This window comes from Trichomycterus rosablanca, chromosome 12 (assembly GCF_030014385.1).
Source record: "Trichomycterus rosablanca isolate fTriRos1 chromosome 12, fTriRos1.hap1, whole genome shotgun sequence".
NCBI lineage: Eukaryota > Metazoa > Chordata > Actinopteri > Siluriformes > Trichomycteridae > Trichomycterus > Trichomycterus rosablanca.
The window spans coordinates 23019524-23037922 of NC_085999.1; the positions used below are offsets into that span (position 1 = coordinate 23019524).

Here is an 18399-nt window from a genome sequence, read left to right on the forward strand (position 1 = left end):
TCCCAACTTTTTTAAGTGTGTGGCAGACATTAAATTTTAAAGGATTTTATATTTACAAAATACTTGAGATACATTGGTGTTTTTTCTTTTTTCTTTTTATTGTATTTTACAAATTTGAAACTGAGGCTTATTTTGGTTGGTAGTGAAGTTATTAATTAACTAATTAAGTTATTAGCAATTAATTAAGGTATTCTCTATATTGCTAAATTGTCATAAATATCTGCGCACACACACAATGAATCAAGAAAACAGCACAGACACTTACCCTGACGAGCTTAAATGTAAATATGTGTTTCTGCTGTGCCTGTTTTTAGAATAGACCACTGTAGTTTTAGTCTTATTTCTCTCATGTGAACTATCTCTGTTTTTTCCTAATATATCATTTCACATGGCCATTTATGGGTGTATGCCAGCTTAAACCCTCCAATTTAAAGCATACTGTGGTACTTGCCCACAACTAATACTGTGTCTAATACCTGACTCCCTGTGTGTCTTTTACAACAACTGTTTTGTTAATAAATTTGCCCCACTACCACAATGTTGTCACTGTTGGGCCCCTGAGCAAGGCCCGTAACCCCTTATTGCTTGTATTGAGCTTGGTCACAATTGTAAGTCACTACGGTTAAAAGTGTCCTCTAAATGTAAAAAAAAGTGTAAATTAAATTGTGTTTATTATTTGTAGCCATTTGGGACACTGTATCTGAGCTGTACTTAATTTGCCAATGCATTAACTCTGAGGAACAACATTTAAGTTTCACCCACTCTTATTCACACAACAATTGTGAATGTGAATGAAATGTGATGAATTGATTATGATATTTATTTATTTTTGTAAATGGGTTTTCATTTGTTCTTGCAGGTTAGTTATCTGTTTTTTTTTTTCTTTTTCCAGGCTCACTTGTCATTCCTTTTAATTCTGTTCACTTATTTTAGTTGCTGCTGTCGCTCTTATCTCCATCCATCTCTTTTATTCTTATTTCATTACTCCTTCTCTCACTCATTTAGCATTTTATCAGCTGCCTATATTTTTGTTCAATCTTTTTTTTTATCTGCCAAAAGTGCAGATTCTGTTCTGTGCTCTTGAGTTGTAATGTGAGCAGGCGTAGGCAAGTAATGGTGAGTGAGGGAAGTAGTGTATGCTCAATGGATGAGAGGGGTAAAGAGAGCTATAATAGCCAGACAGACAGAGAAAGAGGCAGAGGCAGATATTAAGAGGGAGGGAGAAAGCTGTCCCACTTTGCCTGTAATACTTGAAAGTGCATTTAAATGGCTATTTCACAGGCTTTTCCCAATTTATTTAATTAACCCCTATTTGCCAGTAATTTGGACTCATGTTGTCATGGACACGTAAACAGAATTTTGATCTATCCTTTGACCTGGGATGGAACATTGTTAATATTTCAGTGAACCTATTTAGTGCAGGTCATGTGCAGTATAGTAAATAAATATAACAGTATAACCCCAATTCCCAAAAGGTTAGAACAATAGAACAAAATTCTTTTTGACCTGTATTTAACTGAAAATAGCATGTTTTCAGTGTAGCGATTTTTTTTAACAATCAACATTATTGTTTTTTGTATGTTTAAGCTAATTTCAAATTTGAAGCTGCAATACATTTGAAAAAATATGTATATGTACCCTTTAGCATTAATGATGCCCTCACAGATGTGCCACTGACACTAAAACACCCCATACGATGATATATGCTGGCTTTTAATCTTTGCATTGGTAACAACTGAGATGGACCTTTCATATTACCTAAAAATGTTCTTTTGTATTAGTCTTCAATATTGATTTTTAGCTTTTCCCTTTACATTCAGAGATTTCTATGGATCCCCAAAATTTTTTTTATAATGCTGTGGGCTGTAAATGACAAAATTCCTAAATACCTAGCATCGTTCAATCTAACTGTTAGACTGTTATTGACAAACTTCTTGTTTGACCCATCTTATGTCTCAAACTAGTGAACCTTTAATTAGCTTTATATACCCAATCATGATAGCATCACCTTTTTACCTATTCACATGTCTACCTGTGGAAAGTTTTTAAACAAGTATTATTAATATGCTGTATAATAATATTATTTAATGTTTTAACATTACTTTTTACTCACTTATTTTGAATATTTCACAGCTATCAAATCACAAATCAGTGTGTATATATTTCATTAGGTAAAAATTACAACTTCAGTTTTTTGTACTGTGCAGACTTTTTTGAAATCAGGTTTTTATAATTTAATGTACTGGTGTTAGTAAGGTATTTATGGTTTCTGTCTATATGTTTAATTTGTTTGATTTTTTTTTTTTTTTACTATTCTTGCAGGATCTTTCCAAGAGAATACCTGTTACAGCACATTCACCTATATTCAGTGGCTGACCTCCAGCAGGTAAGAACATCTTATAACCAGAGGACAAGTACTTTGTTACTGTATTTTTTTTAGATATCTATACTTTACTCGATTACTTGTGAAACGTAATACTTTTTACTTTTACTTACTACATTAAAAAAAAAATTATGTTTTACTCAACATTTTTACAACAGGCTCAGTAGCTTTTATAAATGTATTTATTTATTTATTTTGTATCATTTTTTTCTTTTTTATGTGACATGTATGAATATAAGAGGTACACTATATGGGCTTTAAGTATCTGAATGCCTGACCATGAGCTTGTTTGACATCCTATTTTAAAAACAAATGGTATTGAAATAGTGTGACCTATGTGATCTTTTCAGCTATAACAAAAGCAAATCTTCTGAGAATGCTACTTGCACAACTTTGAAGTACTGTATGTCAATGAGAACTTGTGCCCATTTACTCAAAAGAGCATGTGTATGGCTGGGCACTGATGTTGGTCAAGAAAGCCTCAACCCTAATGTGGCTGGAGCAAATAAATGCAATAATTCCCAATATTTTTGTTCATTTAGTGTAAAATATAATATACAGTATAGTAAGTTTTTGCATAATTCAGTCATCAGAGGTCATGTAATTTGGCAAGTAATGTTTAGTAAGGATTCAGGGTTCTTCAGAAAGAAAGTTCTCTTCCCTAAAAAACATCTTCTTTTAAATGTCTTACAGGACATTTTGTTCTTTTTTGGTTTATAATAATTTTTTCCAAGCCAAATAGCAGAACCCTTGGTGACCACAACAGAGTAGTGTCATGTTGATATACTGCATTATTGAGAACACTAGCATTTGTGCTGTGTTTAGCTAAATATGATAATGTTGTTGTATCATTTTTACAGATGATTCATGCAGTTGTAGTACAAACCAAGTTGAAGTGGCTTTTTTAATAAATACTTTTACTTTTTTACTTTAAGTACATTTAGTAGCTTGTACTTTTATACTTTAAATTGAGTAAAATATAGAAGTCATACTTCATCTTTTATATGGGTATTTTTAATCAGCTTCGTAGTAGGGCTGGGCGATTTTGCAAAAAAAAAAAAATCTCGATTATTTTAAAATTATAGCCGATTGTCGATTACGATTTCGATTTTTTTTTTGTTCTTGTATAATGCAATTAAAATAAGACTCAAATTTCTTTTTTTGCATTGTAATTAAAGGCTGCAGAAGTGCAAAAATAGTAACAGCACCACCTATAATTATCCTTTTAAGGGACTCAAACTTTATAACAATAACGATATCACAATAATTAAAACAAAATAGATCTAAATTATCTATATCCTTATCTATCTATATCTAAGAATAGCTCACAAACAACTTTAATTTTAAATAATGTTCAGCAGAACCTCCTTACATTAGGAAAAAAACTACAAAAAGTTCTTTACAGGTTTCTAAAAGGAACACGAGCCTGTACTGTGCTGTTTCCACCACTGAGTGAGTCTGTATCAGTATCTACATGGGGGGGCATCAAGTGATCACTCAGCTCAGCTTTAATTTTGTCCTCTTGTGATTTGGGGGGTGGATACAACATTTTAAACATTTAAGGATGTGTAATGTGTCATTTTAGTCCCATAAAACTTTCAAACTGTATTAACCACTATTATGTGTCGTAGAATGATTCGATTCTATTGAACGGCCCTTTAAGCCAAAATCGATTCGCGCATTTGGGAGTCGTTACATACATACGGCTCTTTAAAAGGAACCGAGACAAAAGATCCGACTTCCTATCGCAGAATTCACTGCAGCAGTTTCCCAGACGCGATTTTTTTACTCAGTAACGGATGTGATTTAAAATGTAGCGAATTACAATTCTTAGTACAAAACTTACTTAAGTAAAAGTAAAATTACAGGCTGTAAAATCTACTTTAAAAAGTACAAGTACACAAAAACGACTCAATTACAGTAACGCGAGTAAATGTAATTCGTTACTTTCCAGCCAATCCTGATCGCTCTCATCGGCTCCGTATTTTGATTCAGTTCAGCGGTGTTTGATTCAGTGAATCTTAATTAAACTCTTCTGTTTGTGTCTCGTTTTGCAGATCGTGTTTGCGCTCCTTATTACTGAATCTAACCGTTAGCGTGTATAATCCTTGTTGTCTTCCGTTTACTGTTTTGGTTTTCGCTGGTTTTGGACACTGTTTTCGCCCTTTTTATATTAAACTTTCCCTGATTTATATTCCGTGAGCGTCTGGTCAGTTTCTGCTTCGTGACATGTTGGTATTTTAATTAAAATATAAAGTATGTAAACAATCGCGATTGTCACATTCTAACATCGGGTGAAAACGTTCATTCGAATTAACCGAATTAATCGTGAAAATCGCCCAGCCCTACTTCGTAGTACTTTTACTTAAGTAAAGAACTTATTTCTGCCACCTCTGCTTATAACACACATTGCTATAAGCACTTAAAATCAAATTCCCTAAGCACTTTTTTTTGTTGTTGCAATTTTTCTCCCAATTTTCTCCCTAATCTAGTCATATCCAAGTACCCTGATTGCAGTACGCTTCTCTGTACTGATACTACAGGGTGGGCCATTTATATGGATACACCTAAATAAAATGGGAATGGTTGGTGATATTAACTTCCTGTTTGTGGCACATTAGTATATGGGAGGGGAAACATTTTTTCAAGCTGGGTGGTGACCATGGCGGCCATTTTGAAGTCGGCCATTTTGGATCCAACTTTAGTTTTTTCAATGGTAAGAGGGTCATGTGACACATCAAACTTATTGAGAATTTCACAAGAAAAACAATGGTGTGCTATTCTTTCATGAGTTATTTACAAGTTTCTGACCACTTATAAAATGTGTTCAAAGTGCTGCCCATTGTGTTGGATTGTCAATGCAACCCTCTTCTCTCACTCTTCACACACTGATAGCAACACCGCAGAAGAAATGCTAGCACAGGCTTCCAGTATCCGTAGTTTCAGGTGCTGCACATCTCGTATCTTCACAGCATAGACAATTGCCTTCAGATGACCCCAAAGATAAAAGTCTAAGGGGTCAGATCGGGAGACCTTGGGGGCCATTCAACTGGCCCACGACGACCAATCCACTTTCCAGGAAACTGTTCATCTAGGAATGCTCGGACCTGACACCCATAATGTGGTGGTGCACCATCTTGCTGGAAAAACTCCGGGAACGTGCCAGCTTCAGTGCATAAAGAGGGAAACACATCATCATGTAGCAATTTCAAATATCCAGTGGCCTTGAGGTTTCCATTGATGAAGAATGGCCCCACTATCTTTGTACCCCATATACCACACCATACCATCAATTTTTGTGTTCCAACAGTCTTGGAGGGATCTGTCCAATGTGGGTTAGTGTCAGACCAATAGCGGTGGTTTTGTTTGTTAACTTCACCATTCACATAAAAGTTTGCCTCATCACTGAACAAAATGTTCTGTGTAAACTGAGGGTCCTGTTCCAATTTTTGTTTTGCCCATTCTGCAAATTCAGTGCGCCAATCTGGGTCATCCTCGTTGAGATGCTGCAGCAGATGGAGTTTGTAAGGGTGCCATTTGTGAGTAGCTAATATCCGCCGAAGGGATGTTCGACTGATGCCACTCTCCAGTGACATGCGGCGAGTGCTACGCTGTGGGCTCTTGCTGAATGAAGCTAGGACAGCCACTGATGTTTCTTCATTAGTGACAGTTTTCATGCGTCCACATTTTGGCAAATCCAACACTGAACCAGTTTCACGAAACTTGGCAAGCAGTTTGCTAACTGTAGCATGGGAGATGGGTGGTCTCGTAGGGTGTCTTGCATTGAAATCTGCTGCAATGACCCGGGTACTGCGTTCACCAGACATCAACACAATTTCTATCCGCTCCTCACGTGTTAACCTCTGCGACATGTCAATGGCTGTAAACAAAGAGAAGCTTGTAAATAACTCATGAAGGAATAAAGTTACGTTAAAACCAAGCACACCATTGTTTTTCTTGTGAAATTCTCAATAAGTTTGATGTGTCACATGACCCTCTTACCATTGAAAAAACTAAAGTTGGATCCAAAATGGCCGCCTTCAAAATGGCCGCCATGGTCACCACCCATCTTGAAAAGTTTTCCCCCTCCCATATACTAATGTGCCACAAACAGGAAGTTAATATCATCAACCATTCCCATTTTATTTAGGTGTATCCATATAAATGGCCCACCCTGTACACTCAACTGCTGGAGTGCCGCAACTGACACACGCCCCCTCCGACACACGTGCAGTACCGACTGCATCTTTCCACCTGAAATCTCAGCTCTGGTGTGCTAGCATGTTTTACTGCTGCACCACCTGAGCTGCCCCTAAGCACATTATAAAGTATAGGACAAACATGTTACCACCCTTGCAAAATCTACACTATCTAGCACAAATTTTCTGCTACCTCATTTTTTAAAACTCACGACTTATCGTGGTGATAACGTATTTGGTCACCACTATCCACCAGAACCAATTCAGCAACAAAGTGGCTTCTATAATATCTCTTCAAAATTGAAATGTTTCTATACATTTTTATTTTTTTAATGGATTTTTTTTTTATTTCACTGGCCAATTATAAAATACAATGGTCAAGTTCAGGACAGTTTGGTGTCCTGGCTATCGTAAATTTGAGATCACTGGCAAAGAATAAAAAAAATATAATTGAAGGAAAGCACACCATTACTTCAACACATAGTTCTTCAGTTAGTAATTTTATAATGGTGGTAGATAATGCTGTCTGAAATAATTGTCCAAGATATATAGAAGACTGTAAACCCTAGAAACTGTAAAGGACCGAGCATATGTTCATATTCACCCAACTTTCAATTGAAATCTATCAAAAGAGACCACTCCCATCAGTATAGGAATGCTACATCTTATTGATTGAGTTACAGTATGGCTTGTCATTGTTTTGCAACATCTCTTTTTTTAGGGGACCCAAATCACACTGTTGGACCCAAAACTACACCTTTAACATGCCCTTACAACATATGCATTTATGGTTTTTTTTTCCCTCAGTTTATTAGTAATATACAGTGCCTTGCAAAAGTATTCACCCCCCTGGCATTTTTCGTGACTTGTTTAAAGAGCTCCTTGGTCTTCATGGTGTTGTTTGGTTAGTGGTGCCTCTGGGGCCTTTTTAGAGGCTTCATAGCAAAGGGGGTGAATACATATGCACACACCAATTTCCAGATTTTTATTTAAATATATATATATATATATATATATATATATATATATATATATATATATATATATATATATATATATATACACACACAGTGCCATCAGAAAGTATTCACACCCCTTCACTTTTTCCACATTTTGTTACGTTACAGACATATTCGAAATCCGATTTGAGTATAGTTTTCTTTTTTAAATAGCCCATAATGACAAAGTAAAAACATGTTTTCAGACATTTTTGTAAATCTTTTAAAAATGTAAACATTTAAACATGATAGGTACATAAGTATTCACACCCTTTGCTATGACGCTCAAAATTGAGCTCAGGTGCATCCAGTTTACACTGATCATCCTTGAGATGCTTCTACAACTTGATTGGCGACCACCTGTGGTAAATTCAGTTGATTGAACATAATTTGGAATGGCACACACTTGTCTATAAAAGGTCTCACAGTTGACAGTGCATATCAGAGCAGAAACCAAGCAATGAAGTCAAAGGAATTGTCTTTAGACCTCCGAGACCGGATTGTGTCAAGGCACAAATCTGGGGAAGGATACAAAAAAATTTTGGCAGCATTGAAGGTCCCGAAAAGCACTGTGGTCTCCATTATTCGGAAATGGAAGAAGTTTGGAACCACCAGAACCCTCCCTAGATCTGGCCGCCCGACCAAACTGAGTAATCGGGGAAGAAGGGCCTTGGTCAGAGAGGTAACCAAGAACCCAATGGTCACTAAGGCAGAGCTCCAGTGTTCCCTTGTGGAGATAGGACAACCATCCAGTAGGTCAACCATTGCTAACACACTCCACCAATCAGGCCTTTATGGTAGAGTGGCCAGATGGAAGCCACTCCTCACTAAAAGGCACATGAACTACAAGCGTCATGTCTGGAGAAAAACAGGCACTGCTCATTGCAAAATGTTATTAAGCCATGGGTGTGAATACTTATGTACCTATTATGTTTACATGTTAACATTTTTAATAAATTTACAAAAATGTCTGAAAACATGTTTTCACTTTGTCGTTATGGGCTATTTCAAACTATACTCAAATCGGTTTTCAAATATGTCTGTAACGTAACAAAATGTGGAAAAAGTGAAGGGGTGTGAATATATATTCATTAGTATTTTATTCCTGAATTGAGGCGTCTAATTCTCGGCACATCGCTCTCTCTTTCAGCATCTTAATTGCCTTTATTAAGAAGCCATTGTCTTTTAGCAAGGCTGTTTAATACCAGGTCCTTCATTGCCCTATAATTTTCTTCCTGCATGTAATGGCCACTGAATGCTCCAAGTAGACTCCTTAAAACACTACAGAACCAAAGCACATGCTCTTCACTATTCACTTCCAGTGAACGGCTACTAGTTTTGGGCTGTCTGGTCCATTGGTTGTACTTGTTTGTCTAAGTCTTGCCCAAATACTTGCTTTGTTTAGGCACTAGTTGTTGTTGGGCTTTACAAATAAGAGTTAGTGAGTGTCCAAAGCTGGCCCACATAAAGAGTTCCGTATACATGTTAATTGTTTTGTGAAAATTGTACAAGATCCAACTGCGTTAGCCTTGCCAACAACCTACAAACAACTGGACATAGACAAAGGGGCATTCGCTGTTGGTGGGACACCCTGCACATTCATGCTGAGTTAGAATTACTCTGAAGAAGTCTTGGGTGTGTCTGCTGGCATGCTCTCAACCCTTTTATCACTCTGGATGCTGCAAGGGCCTGCACTAAATATTCTGGTTGTCAATATTTTTTCTTTATTAAATGTGATGTTTCAGAAACCTGGGGGTTTAGTAATTGGTCTAGCCTGGTCTAATCCTATTGTGTGACTAGACTCATTATGAATAGAGCTTTGGTCCCCCTTCATTGATGTAATTGACATATAGCTTGCATTGACAACTGTGCTACAATGTTTCATATTTGTTTAGTCATTGATCCCTACAGCCATTTCTTTGTCCAATTGCATGAACCCTCAAGCTTGCCTTGTATACCCTCATGCATACTTTTTTCTTTTGTTGCTTTCTTCTTTCCTTTGCCCACACTTCCAAATACACTGTGGTAATCCTATTTTGCCAAAGCCTGCCAGGGAGGGTGTTATACAAACAAAACTCACTCTCTTTTTATCTGTCTAATCCTGGCCCTTTCTCTGGCCCTAATGGAGCAGGCGAGGACATTAAGGCCCAGGTTAAGAAGGGGATAAAGTAGAGCATGTTAAACAGTGGTTTTTAGGGGATTAGGTTTTTTCATTGCCATAATTAGCATTAAGCATTTGGCCACACCCAGAACTGCAGCCTGTTTAGAAACAGTTACTTTACCACACTAATTAAAGTTGAGTAACAATTCTGGGACATTCCCTTGGCCTGAAGATCTACAATGAGTCTACAGCTTACAGTTTATTAATGGCTCCTGTTTTCCTTTACATGAGGTCTGGCTCAGTTGCAGAGCTTTCACAGTTGACTTATTGCTTCTCAACTCTGGCTAAATTATTAAGACTTTTAATTACTTCTTCTGTCAGAACTGATTAGGAGCAATAAATATCACTATTACTTGGGTGCTGGTGAATGTGCTAGCCCTCACCACTTTGATTACTGGGCTGTAGCAGTCCCCTGACATCTCCAGTGTAATTCTTTGCTGACATCTTTGCTTTCCTGACATCTTTTATAATATGGCTGGTTTTTGGGCATTTTACAAGATTGGACACTGGGTAAATGGTATGGAAAGTGAAAATAGATGTGATGGATGAATGATGGCTCTTTTGTCCCTCATAGTGATGCAGATGGTTTCATTTATCTTATTATACTTTCTCCTTGGCACTTGGGGCGATAGTAAGGAATTTAAGCTGATGCCCTTTGGCTGTCAAAATACACCTTTGAATTTACAGTTACAACATTTGTGTATTTATTAAATCTTTTACCACCCCTATTCGTATAGTTGTTTTTTTCTTGTTTTATCCATCTGTTTGGTGTATCATTCCTAACATTGCAACTCTATAGTTTTTCACGCACACACACACACACACACACACACACACACACATTTGCTCTAAATTGAGATATATACATAGTGACAGTCTGCTGCATTATTCCCCTAACCCCTTTGTGCTCTGAAAAGGGGCTTGGTAAATCCCTGTGGTGTCTGCCATCCAAGAGCTGCTCCACATTAGTTGTCGCGTCCCTCTGCAAAGCCTGGTCTGGCCAACAGTTAGGGGCTTGGAGGCCAAACCAGGCTTTGAGGAGGGATATGACTCCTAATGTGGGATAACAGTCATGCCTTCTGTTATTCTGCACTGTCTAGGTTGGCTGGCAGATGGGGTACGGAGATACAGTTGCGTGTGATCTGTATTTCTCTGAAGCTATGATGCAGGGTTGCTTCATTCCAACCCTTTTTTTTTGCTGATGAGGATGTTAGCATTTTGAGGATGGTTATTTTTTTTTATTTTTTATTTTTTTTTTTTTTTTTTTTTGTGTGTTTATTTTTTTTGAGAACTTCCCCCAATGTTGTGGCTTGTTTATTTCCGCAATATAAGAGTGGAACCAAACCGGATTAAGCAGTTCGACATCACGGCATTAGAGGAATCAGAAAATTTTGCCATCCAAGGAGCTGGCAATAAAGATAGAGTAAAGCCATGATGTATAGGAAACCTTCCACATGAAGCAAATTAACACTTATTAGACACACATGACAACTGTGTCTCTGTACCCCATCTGCTGGCCAAACTAGGCAGCACAGAATGATAGAAGCACAGGTGATTGTCAGCTGAGAGAAGTTAACAAATAAACATGCTGCTGCACCTCCATGTACCCTATTATCTGAAGCCTTCACACTGTTCAGAACTCTAAAAGCAGCATATATCTTATGACATACAGTAATATTGCCGCTTTAACATTTCCTAGCTTTTGGCACAGTTGTGTAGGATTTAGGATACCATGTAGATATTGTGTGAGTAAATGATTTTGTATTCCTGCCCCAAATACTGGCAAACATATTGCCAAGAGGGTGATAAACTAGTCAATGACAACCAGCTTGGCACTGTACATCAAAATGGAACTAACCAATGTGTAATGTGTTTATCTAGAGATGTATTTATTTTTAAACCATTAGGCCAAAAGTGACATTGCATTTAATTGGTCAAACTAGGTACAAGGCACCAACAGTGAATCACTTTGTTCAGTAACAACTGCTCAAGCACTTGCTGTGCTCTTCCCCTTAATTCCTCTCTCAGACCTATGACTGCACTACACAACCCCCCTGCCCACACACACCCTTTTCAACCTCAGTAGCTCTGGGTGTGTGTGCGCGTGTCTTTTCTTCATGAGGGACTACGGTGGTCCCTCTCTTTATTCCTTTTCCTTCCTCTTCTTACCTCCCCATACTTGAAGGCCCTCTCTGTCTGCAGCCCTCTCATCTGCCGTCCTTCTTCTCCCGCCATTATTTTCCCAGCTCCTTGTATAAGGCCTGAAGAATGCTGGCAGGCTTTTTAATTGGTGTGCCACAGCGCTGCCAGGTGTAGCCACTTGTCTCTTCCCCTTGGTGAATATGCGCTGGAGGCCTGGGCCCCTTCCTTTGGCTCATTCAGCCATCTACAATGCACCTTCTTCAGACCTCCGTTTTCAAAAGCCATTGCCGATTTTAACTACTCTGGCCGGTAAATGGCATTCACATATTATTTTTTCTGAATTCTCTTCTAAAAGGAATTACCCCAATCTTCCATCCACCTTTGAGCCCTGGTCAGCCCCCTCTGCCACCCCTTCAGCCTCACAAGCATTCATTAGTTTTGATGTGGAATCCTGATGTGAGCTTCTTTGTCTTGGTTTCTATTGGGTTTCAAAAAGTATTTCTTTTCACTAAAATTCATATAAGCATACACTGATCAGCCATAACATTAAAACCACCACCTTGTTTCTACACTCACTGTCCATTTTATCAGCTTCACTTACCATATAGAAGCACTTTGTAGTTCTACAATTGCTGACTGTAGTCCATCTGTTTCTCTACATACTTTTTTTAGCCTGCTTTCACTCTGTTCTTCAATGGTCAGGAGCCCCACAGGACCACTACAGAGCAGGTATTATTTAGGTGATGGATCATTCTCAGCACTGCAGAGACAAAGACATGGTGGTGGTGTGTTAGTGTGTGTTGTGCTGGTATGAGTGGATCAGAGACAGCAACTCTGTTGGAGTTTTTAAATACCATGTCCACTCACTGTCCACTCTATTAGACATTTGTACCTAGTTGGTCCACCTTGTAGATGTAAAGTCAGAGACGATCACTCATCTACTGCTGCTGTTTGAGTTGGTCATCTTCTAGACCCTCATCGGTGGTCACAGGTTTCTGCCCACGGGGCACTGTTGGCTGGATATTTTTGGTTGGTGAACTATTCTCAGTCCAGCAGTGACAGTGAGGTGTTTAAAAACTCCATCAGCATTGCTGTCTTATCCACTCATGCCAGCACAACACACACTAACACACCACCACCATGTCAGTTTCACTGCAATGCTGAGAATGATCCACCACCCAAATAATATCTACTCTGTAGTGGTCCTGGGAGAATCCTGACCATTGAAGAACAGCATGAAAGGGGGCTAACAAAGCATGCAGAGAAACAGATGGACTGCAGTCAGTAATTGTAAAACTACAAAGTGCTTCTATATGGTAAGTGGAGCTGATAACATGGACAGTGAGTGTAAAAACAAGGAGGTGGTTTTAATGTTATGTTTTTAAAATTAATCCTTAGTGTATCTTACACACATTGGTTTTATATGTTGATATGTTGTATTTTTGTTTCTTATATATTTGTACAATGACGATTCAATTGTATCCTGTCTTAAATGTAAGTTGCTTAATTGTGCCTAATGCTTAAATGTTAAGGTTGCAGATGAGAATGTTTTTATCACATCTCTCATTTTCCTTATTCTTTCCTCATTTTTTTGCATTGACGTGTTTCATCACCCTTTTTTATTTTGCTTTTTTTTTCTCCTCCTAACAGGTGATTGATGGGAAGCTGGCTCCATTTCTCTCAAAAGTGATTAAGTTTGCGAGTTCTCACGTGTACAGCTGCAGTCTGTGTCGAGAGAAAGGATTCATTTGTGAGCTTTGCCACAATGGCCAGATTCTCTACCCTTTTCAGGAGAATGTCACCAAAAGGTCAGTGTATCTACTTCTTGCCATTCCAATAATTCTAAACCTGCTTTTTGAAGAGTAATGCTGAGTCCACAGTACAATTCATTTAAAATCTTAGCTCTCTTGCTTTACTACTATACAAGCAGAGGTTTACATCACACATTGTTTACCTAGAGGGATCCATGCCACAAAGCTCCTGATTACAACATTCCTTTAATAAAAGAAATGTATTAATAAAAGTAAAAACATTATATGTCTGTTGTAGCAAAGAGTGAGTGCCTTGCGGTAGCTATTTGTGTGCATATTTGTAAGTAAAAAGATAAAGAATGTTTTTTAAGTCTACAAGATAATATGGCAAGAAACTAAATTTTATAGTCAAGATCATTCAAAGGGTTAATGCATCATGCTGATGCACATATGAAGGGGGTTGCTGCTGCTTTTGAATTTACAAGGGTTTAATCTCAAGCCAGATTACATACTTGTGGTTTTATTTATTTGTTTATTAGGATTTTAACATCATGTTTTACACACTTTGGTTACATTCATGACAGAAACGGTAGTTACTAGTTACTCAAGATTCATCAGATCACATGTTTAATGTCAAACACAGTCATGACCAAATTAGTATCTCCAATTCACCTCACACAAAAAGGACCCAGACTGCCCCACCTGGGGATCGAACCCAGAACCTTCTTGCTGTGAGGCGACAGTGCTACTCACTGAGCCACCATGCTGCCCTGACACACTGTTTGTGTTTGTCTTTTTAAGCTATTTCTGTCCTGTGTTAGTCACACATCACATCCAGGTACCAGGCAATAGGGCATGTAGTGTCCAAGCACAGTTAATCCTCACAGTTCCTTTGCCCTCAGCTACTTCATGGCTATCTACAGATAAGATACATCCTGTACTTCTCACCAGCGGTGTTACCTCCGGCTAGCCTATTTTCTGCTTATTTTTTACAGAACCTGTGTTCTGTGTATACTTCTAGTAGTGCAATACAGTACCTATGTAACTGTGGTACTTCAGTGCTAAATATGAAGTTTTTTATTACCTTATAGTCCAAATTATGCAAAGCAACTAATGAGCTACATCAGAGCTGGTGGTTAATCAGGTTAATTTACTGTGAAACTTACAAGTTATAACATTAAACCCGTAGTAAATGAGTACATTAGAAAGAAATGGCAGCTCGAATGGGATACTCAAACAAACAATACATTTTCCGATAATAGGGAAAAACTAAAAATACACACAGACCAAAGAATAGAATGCACAAACACCAAGAGGTTTACGCAAGATGTAGAAACGGCCGCTCCAAACTGATACATCAACACCTAATAATGGGAAAAAATCTGACACTATGTGAAGCCTGTCAGATACCCATTATTATAAAGCATTTCCTAACTGAATGCCCAACATATAAGAAAGAAGTACAAAGATTACATATCCCTAAAATAATAAGAGTAACACCCTCAATCAGTATAATACGAAAAAAGTTCTCTAATTTCTTACTGTAACTGAATACACAAATATAAGATAGACCATAGAAAATATGAAACACTGCTCCAGCGGTGAATATCACAATGTGCAAACACAGACAAACAACTTATAGCTTGTAACACTTAGCATTGAGTCCCAAGTGTTTATTAAAGAAAAATCAGTTTACATGCTGAACTGAGATAAATAGTCATGAACTTTGATGTAAATAATCAGTGACTGAAGTTAACTTGGAAGGAACTAGTTGCCACTATAGCTTTTTAAATTTTAGATTTTAAATAAAAAATATATATCTTTAAAGTCATTTAAAATTTTAGATATTAAATCATTAAAGTCAACCTTAAATGACTTTATACTGGCTACATTTTACATTATTTAGTACAAATTTTGGGTGTAGAGGCTTCTGTTCTAATCAAAAGTGGTACCAGCAGCTATAAAGAAACCCAACTGACAAGAATGACCCTTCTGGTTATTAGAAATTTCAGAAATAACTGTTGGCCATAATCTTAAATGTCAGTATTGCTAATGATATGTTTTAACATAACCAAGCCTATAGTAAAGACAGTAACTCCAGTAAAGCCCACAGTTACTCTATCAGCTCAGACTTAACTGTAAGTATTCGAACAATCTCCAGCTGTATGCAGCTGCTCTTTTATTAAATGTGTTCTGATTGTTTTTTGAGTTCAAGTTAACTTTGACCTAATGGGTGTGTTTTACAACACAACTGTAAGGACACATGCTGGGTGGTAAGATGTTGTGATATGGAGATACTGATATGAACTGTAAATTGCAACAGAAAGAGACTGCACACCCTGCAATAAACTCATAAACACATTCTTCACCTGTACGCTAGAACAATACGCCAGCACACAGTTTAAATAGTTTATGATCTTTTGTGAGAAGACCTCACAGTTAACTGTAGTAAATCATGACAACATAAACAGTGTTAATAAAATTTAAGCCCGTTGGGTTAAGTTATTACTCAAAGGAGCTTTAAAATACCTTAGTACCAGGTAACACTGGTCAGTTTGTCTATTGGTACTGGATGAAGGCATGCTTACAATAGACAGAGTTTCTGTTTTTAATTAAGATCTTTTTCATTGATACATGGTACCTGCATTGCCTTGTTATGCATATGGGTTAAACCAAATGGGTTTAATTATTAGCATCTTACCACCAAGTAAAGACATTTTCTCTATGGTATTCAAGTCGAAAATGGCCAGACTCTGAGCAGTTCATTAGTGACCTAAAATAATAAAAACTAACAACCCAATAGATATTCCTGACATATATATTAATTTTAATGTGTCAATCCACCACCATGGAGAGCAGAGCTTGAGTCACAACAGTGCCCCTGGCTTGGTTGGGTGCTTGATGGACACAGTTGGTCATGTCTGATGGAGGGAATTCAGCACGAACTTTTACTGTCTTGTCAGTGACTTCACATGTGTCAGAGGCAGCGTTTGCTAGTCTGCAGCCCTTCTCTGCCAGCATGGGTGTGGTGCATGCAACAGAGGAATTGCAATTAGAAATTTAAACAGCCTAAAATGCAAAAAAATTGTATGAATCGCTTGTTTTGTTTGGTTCAAATATGCAAACTTTATTTATGAAGATGTTTTGTGTACTGCACACATGTCTTGTGATGCATGCCTGTGGTGTGCATGGGCAAGTAAAGTGAAGTGCAAAATTTTAGATTTTTAGTTACAAAAAAAACTTATAAATACATTGCCAAAACATTAATTTAATTTGTTTAGTTGTTTAGTTACCAAAGCAATAAAGCAGCTTAAGCATATATAAAACTGGCATATTTGTTTTCAGCCACTCATGGCACTGTTTATTGTGGTTTTCTCAGGTGTGAGGGTTGCGGAGCAGTCTTCCATGCTGAGTGTCGACTGCGAGCCCAGCCTTGTCCACGCTGTGTTCACCGAGAGCTGCACAAGAAACCCTCTTCATTCTGGAAAAAGAACAACCACAACAAGAGCCCAGACGATGACTGCTGCTTCGAGCTTGACACCTGAACAAGAGCTGTAGCCTCTCTCCCAGCTTTTTGGCTTCAGAGGGCATGTTTTGCTCAAACATTTCGAGTCCCTGGTTGAGCATATCCACCCTGAGTGACCATGGTAGAGCTATGTTTGTCAAAATGGAAGTGAAGATAATTTTTAGGTTGTTCAGTAGACTCTTGCTACAGACTTTTTACTTCTATCTCTGTCTTTCCTTCTTTGTCACTTTTTACCTGAGACATGGGGTACACAGATAGTACTTCAGACCCAGAGGAGGTTTCATAATGATACCAATTTTCTCTCTCCTTTCATCTAGCAAATAACAGCTGGGCCAACTGGCCAGTGTGGCCTGAGTGGAGTACCCTAGCATTATTAGCCCTGGTTTTCATACTGCATTAGCTTGGATAGGAGTGTTTAGGAGAGTTTTCTGCAGAGAAGAACATCTAATCCATTAATGGCTAAGCTGAATTCACACATTGTAAATAATACTCTTCGTCTTAGCAGAGAAATATTATCCTGGAATTAATAATAGATAAACATTCAGACCTTATTAGTATGTCTTCCTCTTCTTATTTACACACAACTTCTATGATATTGCCTTTTAGAATTCTGATGCCTATTTGCACTGCTTTGTTTATTAAATGAAGACATTTACGTGTGATATTACACTAGTTTTCCTAAGATGTTCAGATTACAAACTACCCTCATCCGTAAGGCACTGGGTTTTGTATACCATTGGTAGGCCCAGTTCACCAAGATTGGCAAGAATACCCCTCCACTAACGAACTTGTTACTTACGTTGTCCAGCCAAGTGTGGCTTTGGATCCTAATTAATCAGTTCCATCTTCGGGTTTATATTCACACTCAGAATGTGTATTTACACTCTCTTTTATGACTACTTGAACTAAACATTTGCAATAATTTTATGTATTTTGCTTTTGCTGCCTTATTTGCCCGCTTAATTTTCCTAGTTTATTTCAAAGTTACAATGAAGAAGTGATTTATTTTACCCTATGCAAATGAAGTGACCTTTCCTTGATCTCCCTGATATTTCCATTCTTATAGGAAATATACACCGATCAGCCATAACATTAAAACCACCTCCTTGTTTCTACACTCACTGTCCATTTTATCAGCGCCACTTACCATATAGAAGCACTTTGCAGTTCTACAATTACTGACTGTAGTCCATCAGTTTCTCTGCATGCCCTTTCATGCTGTTCTTCAATGGTCAGGAC

The 18399-nt window shown here is 37.7% G+C and overlaps 1 protein-coding gene across 1 annotated transcript in view; it reads left to right on the forward strand.

Annotated features, from left to right (window-relative positions):
- plekhm3 (pleckstrin homology domain containing, family M, member 3) overlaps positions 1–17302 on the forward strand; it is a 55339-nt gene extending 38037 nt beyond the window's left edge. The window contains exons 5-7 of the mRNA XM_063006180.1: positions 2323–2386; positions 13534–13691; positions 17014–17302. Of these exons, the coding sequence (XP_062862250.1) occupies positions 2323–2386; positions 13534–13691; positions 17014–17179 (388 nt within the window). The 3' untranslated portion in view covers positions 17180–17302. The remainder of the gene's footprint in view (positions 1–2322; positions 2387–13533; positions 13692–17013) is intronic.
- The last annotated feature ends 1097 nt before the right edge of the window (positions 17303–18399 follow it).